This window comes from Buteo buteo, chromosome 9 (genome assembly GCF_964188355.1).
Source record: "Buteo buteo chromosome 9, bButBut1.hap1.1, whole genome shotgun sequence".
Lineage (NCBI taxonomy): Eukaryota > Metazoa > Chordata > Aves > Accipitriformes > Accipitridae > Buteo > Buteo buteo.
In genome coordinates this window covers 236,993-241,717 of record NC_134179.1, presented here as the reverse complement: position 1 = coordinate 241,717, position 4,725 = coordinate 236,993, and the positions used below count along the sequence as shown (strand labels likewise).

Below are 4,725 nucleotides of genomic sequence, written 5' to 3'. Positions count from 1 at the left end.
AGCGCAGGGTGGCCGGTGAGGCCCGCGGTGTTGTTGGGCAGTCGGGTTTGGCCGTTTGCACGGCAGGCAGGCTGGCGCAAGGTGGAATGTGTGCTAGTCCAAAACCTGCGTGTGTCCCTTAAAGGTGCCCGGCAGGAGCAGGGTAGGTGGTGGCAAGGGTGCAGTTTGTCAGGAAGGGTACCGCTGTCAGCATCCTGCCTCGGGCTGGGAAGCTGAAAGCTGGGTGCCGTTGTCATGCAGGGATGCAGTCACGTGTAAGGAGGACTAGGGGAGCAGAGGCAGCTCTGTCCGCTCCACCCGTGAACGGCGGCGCTGAGCGCGTTACCTGCAGCGTGCCGTGCAGTTCCTGGTGGCATGGTGGGAGGCCGGGGAGCCCTGTGTCCCCCACACGCTTCTCACCCAGCTGGGTTGAGCCCTCACGGCCGGCCCACAGGAGGAGTCGTGGGGGCTGGCTGCTGGTGACGGTTTCCCCGTCCCCTTTGTCATTTTGGCAAAAGGGGAGGAGGTGACACGCATGTTTGCTCCCGGAACGGCGCGGGGTCAGCCTGTTGTGGGTTTCGTAGGGGAGAAACAGGGTGCCCCAGCAGGCTTCGTATGGCATCAGGAGGAATGGTGAAGGGACCAAACGGCAGCCAAGTTGGCGAGCAAGGTTTATTGAACGCGGATCAGACCCAAAGGCAGGGCAACCAGGTTTCAGCAGAAAGCACGCCAGGCGTTAAGGGGGAAAGCCAGCCACAAACCCTCAAGCGAGGAGAAGCCTCGCCCCTTGTCTCTGGGTGCCTGTTTGTCCTTTTCCCTGCCTCAATGTTCTTAGGGAGCTCGAGGGACTCACGGGACTCAGAGCCCATCTTTGTCCTACAGGCATGCTGTCGCTAGGACATGTCCCATCAGCGCCCTGCGGGATGTCCCCAGGAGAGAGGAAGGAGGAGAGCGTGTCAAGCGCCAAGGAGTCCCGCCCCATCTCAAGGCTGAGCCCTCGCTGTGCCGAGGAGCCGTCGCCGAGGACCCACGCCGCCTCTGAAAGGTAGGCGCTTGCGTCTTTTTTTCGCGTAATACAGCTCAGAAAAAGATGCGGTGGTGTCAGCCTCTCGACTCGACTCGTCCTGATGGACTCCACAACAGTGAATCGGCAACAGCAGCCTGCAGCACAGATGGACGGAGACCCTGCCACAAGCCACGTTCTTCTTGTATTTGTGCCATGTTATTGTTCTTTTTGTAAAGCAGCAGCACAGTACTAAAGCAGGGCAGGGACCTTAGCAGAGATCCAAAGGCAGCCAGGAGCGGGGCAGGTCTGTGGCATAGAGCGAGGCTGGCCACTGCTGTTTCAGGAGCAGGGTTGGGCCGGAGCGCTCGCCAAGAATCGCCCCACACCGGTCACGCCATCGGGGGACGGGGGCTTTTTGTCCGTGGGAAAGTCATCTCAAGAGGCTGGGGAGGAATGGGAAGAGATCCAGCTGGGGAATCTCATCCCACAGAGGGGCTGGGCTGCTGGGGAACCCTACTCGGTCTTGGCAGCCGGGGGGCCGTTGGATGCCCCCGGGCCTTTCTCTCGGAGCTTGCGCAAGTAGTCGTGGGGGCCTTTGCCCTCGAAGGCCGTGGGGCTCTTGTAGGAGCCGCCAATCTTGTCCCAGAGGGTGAAATACTGCCCATAGTTGTAGTCGAAGTACAAGTGATGGTCGGTGTGGTGGGCTGAGCCGTTGATGACGTGCCGCAGGAGGCGGGGGACGCGGTAGTCGCCGTCGTGAATGGAGATGGTCCAGACATTGACGAAGATGTAGAGGCCCAAGTAGGTGACTTTGTGCAGGGGAAAGAGGAAGGGGTAGACATGGTAGGGCAGGCTCTGCATGAAGCCGTCGACAGGGTGGAAGGCATGGCTGGCGAAGGGCGTCGCGATCTTCCAGAGGTGGTGGGGCTTGTGGAATCGCTGCGGGGAGAGGGCACTACATCAGTCCCTGAGGCAGGGGCAGGCACAGGTATCGTGTGGGCCCCCTCCTTTTAGGGGGTCCCCTGGCTGGGGACGGACCCACTGCCCGGGAGCCGATGGCCATCGCCACCCAAAGGGCAGGAGAGGGACACGTGCCCTGACAGGCTCTCAGCTCCCATTGCATCGTGAACCAAGGTGAGGCAAGGCCTCATTCGGCCAGGCGGAGCCTGCCATTCTCCCTGGGGCACGCCTTGCCTGGGAGGACCGGCTCGGCCATGGCCCCAGCACGGGGCGAGGGCTCTTGCCCAGAGCCTGCCATCCCGTCTTGTACCTTATAGAGCAGTTTGTGGTGGAGAGCGCGGTGTATCCAGTAGATGCCCATGTCGGTGAAGAGGAGGAAGGACAGCATGCTGAGGAAGACGCCTGACCAGCCTGGGGGAACAGGGACATTAGAGGCGGTGCCGGCGGAGCCAGGGGCCATGAAGGCACAACCTCTCTCATGGCGGGGGGCACGCACAAGTCGAGTCGGGGTCGGTCCCGTTGAGGAGAAGCAACAAGAGGGTTGCACAGCCTCCCGTGAGTTGGGAAAAGCGAGCGGGGCACCAAGTTGTCGGGAGCCGCTCCCAGGGAAGGGAAGACCTTTCCAGGGGGGAAGCCTGCGTCAAGCAGGCTGTTGTACCCCATCCATGAGCTGTTGGGGATGGGCACCTCCTCAAGTGGTTCAAAAGAGAACTTTGGATTACAACTAACAGATGGGACTGGCTTGAGGCGCGAGGTACCTGGATGGATTTTTTTGGGGCTCATACAAGGTGCGCCATCATCAGGAGAAATGGGGGGGCAAGGGAGGTGACATGGGTGTCAGGGAGAGGGTGCCGGCCGGTTGAAGGGGTGTGGGGAAGCAGCTCACCGTATGGGGAGTCCTCAATGTTGTCGTACAGCTTGCTGTAGCCCCGCACCTCGGCGAAGAACAGGGCGACGGTGGGCACACTGATCCAGGGGAGGGAGCGCAGCGCGTAGGTGATCTCCCGACGCACCTGGTTCTGCGGGGGGGGGCAATGGAAGAGAAGCGTCAGTGGGAGAGGGAGTACCGGGAGCCGGGCAGAGACCTGAGAGCCCCAGTGCCTCGGCCCTTCGTGAGACAGGGAGGGCCAGCGCCGAGGCACCAGTTGGCCTTTGGCACGGGTGCTTTGCCACATTGCCTGCGCTGCAGCGTGCCACCCGTCTGGGGAGAGCCGTGCTCAGGGCAGGGCTGGTGCCAGGTCTAGCATGTTGTGCAAGCAGTACTTGTTTCTGGTCAGGGATGACCAAAGGGCCCCTGCCAGCAGGCACCGGAGAGCCGACAGGGGCTGTCTCTGCCATTGGTCAGGCAGCCAGTGACTTGTAAAAATGGGGTGCCGAGATGGGGGTTGGTCTGCGAGCATTGGCGGCCAGCCGCAGCGAGAGAGCTCGTACCGCTGTCCCCCGGGGAGTGACGCGTGCTGGGGAACATGGGGCGTGAGGTGGGCACCGTCGGTTTGGACGCATATAGGTGTGGTGTGCTTTTGGAGCAGCTGGGGACCCCCGGGCTGCTGCCATGTCTGGAGCAAGGTGGTTTGTGGTGGTCGAGGGTGGAGAGAGGGATGTGATGGGTGTGTCTGTAGGGCTGGGTGTTTAGCAGATGGTCTGGCATCTCTGCGGGGCCCTGACATCAGTGGGTCAGTGGCAGGCTCTGAGCTGTGTCCTCATGTCTTCCAGGGGTTTCTAGGGGCTTGGTTTGGTGGTCTGGGGTGGGGTGTGGTGTGTGTGTGTGTTTCATGAGTGGCATGCAGGGCAGGGGTTGGTACGTGGGAGAAAAGTATCCCTTCAGGCACAAGAGTGGATAGCAAACGGGCAGCGGGGACAGCATGGCGTCGGCACGTGTCATTTAAAGCAGCCTCCAACCAGAGGATGGTGAGAGGGATGCCAGTGGCACGCGGCAGGGCCCGGGCGAGGTGGGGTACCGGTGGGGTGCACCCACCTCTAGGAACTGGGGATGTTTCTGGAGTTCATGGTCAAAGATGAAGTAGTAGCTGAGGGTGCCGAAGAGCAGGTAGAGGGTGAGTGCCCCCAGGTTGGTGATGACAAAGAGGCTGAGGAGCTGGCGGCAGGGCTCGCCTTCGGGCCAGCCGGTGGGGTACACGTAGGGCGTGAGGAGGTGCCGGTCGGCGGCGTCCAGGACCAGATCCATGGCGGCTCCTGCGGGAAAGAGAGAGGGTCGGTGTGACCGGTTGTGGAAAAGGCACAGGGGGATGTCAGCGCACGGTGCTGGGGGGGGGGTGGGGGTGTGAGGCGGTCAGCGCCTGTTTTTGGAGGCACAGGCGAGGCGCCAAGTCGTCCCCACGCCGCCGCGGGGGGGAGGGGGGGGGCGTCCCGGTGCAGGTGCGGCCGAAACGGGGCGTCCCGCGGGTCCGAGCCGTTGGCGACACTACCGGCGCCGCGCTCGGGGAGCGCAGCCGGGGCCGAGTCGCGGTGTGTCCCGTCCGTCGTCACCCCCCCCCCCCCCCCGTACCCCGGTACCTGTGCCTGCGGGTCCCGACGCGGCGGTAGGCGGGGAGGGGCGGCGCTGCCCGGTAGCGCCACGTGACGTCACCGCCCGAGCGGCTCGCGCCACCGGGGGCGGTGACGTCGCGGCGGGGCGGGGCGCTGGGGACAGGCCCGGCCGGGGCGGCCCCGCGTCCGCGGAGCGTGTGGCGGCGGGCGCGGTCCCGCGGCGGGCCGTGCCGTCGGTAACGGAGGGCCGGGCGAGCGGTGCCCGGCAGCCGCAGGGGAGCGGGGGGGGGGCG

The 4,725-nt window shown here is 64.0% G+C and overlaps 1 protein-coding gene across 2 annotated transcripts; it reads right to left on the bottom strand.

The window, feature by feature from the left end:
* Positions 1–643: 643 nt before the first annotated feature.
* On the bottom strand, positions 644–4,521 carry SC5D (sterol-C5-desaturase). Of its 2 annotated transcripts, none has more exons than XM_075036699.1 (5): positions 4,460–4,521; positions 3,921–4,138; positions 2,832–2,964; positions 2,256–2,356; positions 644–1,924 (listed from the first exon to the last, which is right to left on the bottom strand). In XM_075036699.1, exons 2-5 carry the CDS (start codon positions 4,128–4,130, stop codon positions 1,499–1,501), a joined length of 870 nt encoding a protein of 289 aa, XP_074892800.1. In that variant the 5' UTR covers positions 4,131–4,138; positions 4,460–4,521; the 3' UTR covers positions 644–1,498. The 2 variants fall into 2 exon arrangements, with proteins under 2 accessions (XP_074892800.1, XP_074892801.1); XM_075036700.1 differs by lacking the exon at positions 4,460–4,521 and adding an exon at positions 4,372–4,390.
* Positions 4,522–4,725: the final 204 nt, after the last annotated feature.

Coding starts and splice junctions, on each gene's coding strand:
- SC5D (XM_075036699.1), bottom strand. CDS start 4,130: ATGGATCTGGTCCTGGACGCCGCCGACCGGCACCTCCTCACGCCCTAC. Junction 2,357..2,831: donor CATTGAGGACTCCCCATACG/GTGAGCTGCTTC, acceptor CTGTTCCCCCAG/GCTGGTCAGGCGTCTTCCTC. Junction 1,925..2,255: donor ACCACAAACTGCTCTATAAG/GTACAAGACGGG, acceptor CTCTCCCCGCAG/CGATTCCACAAGCCCCACCA.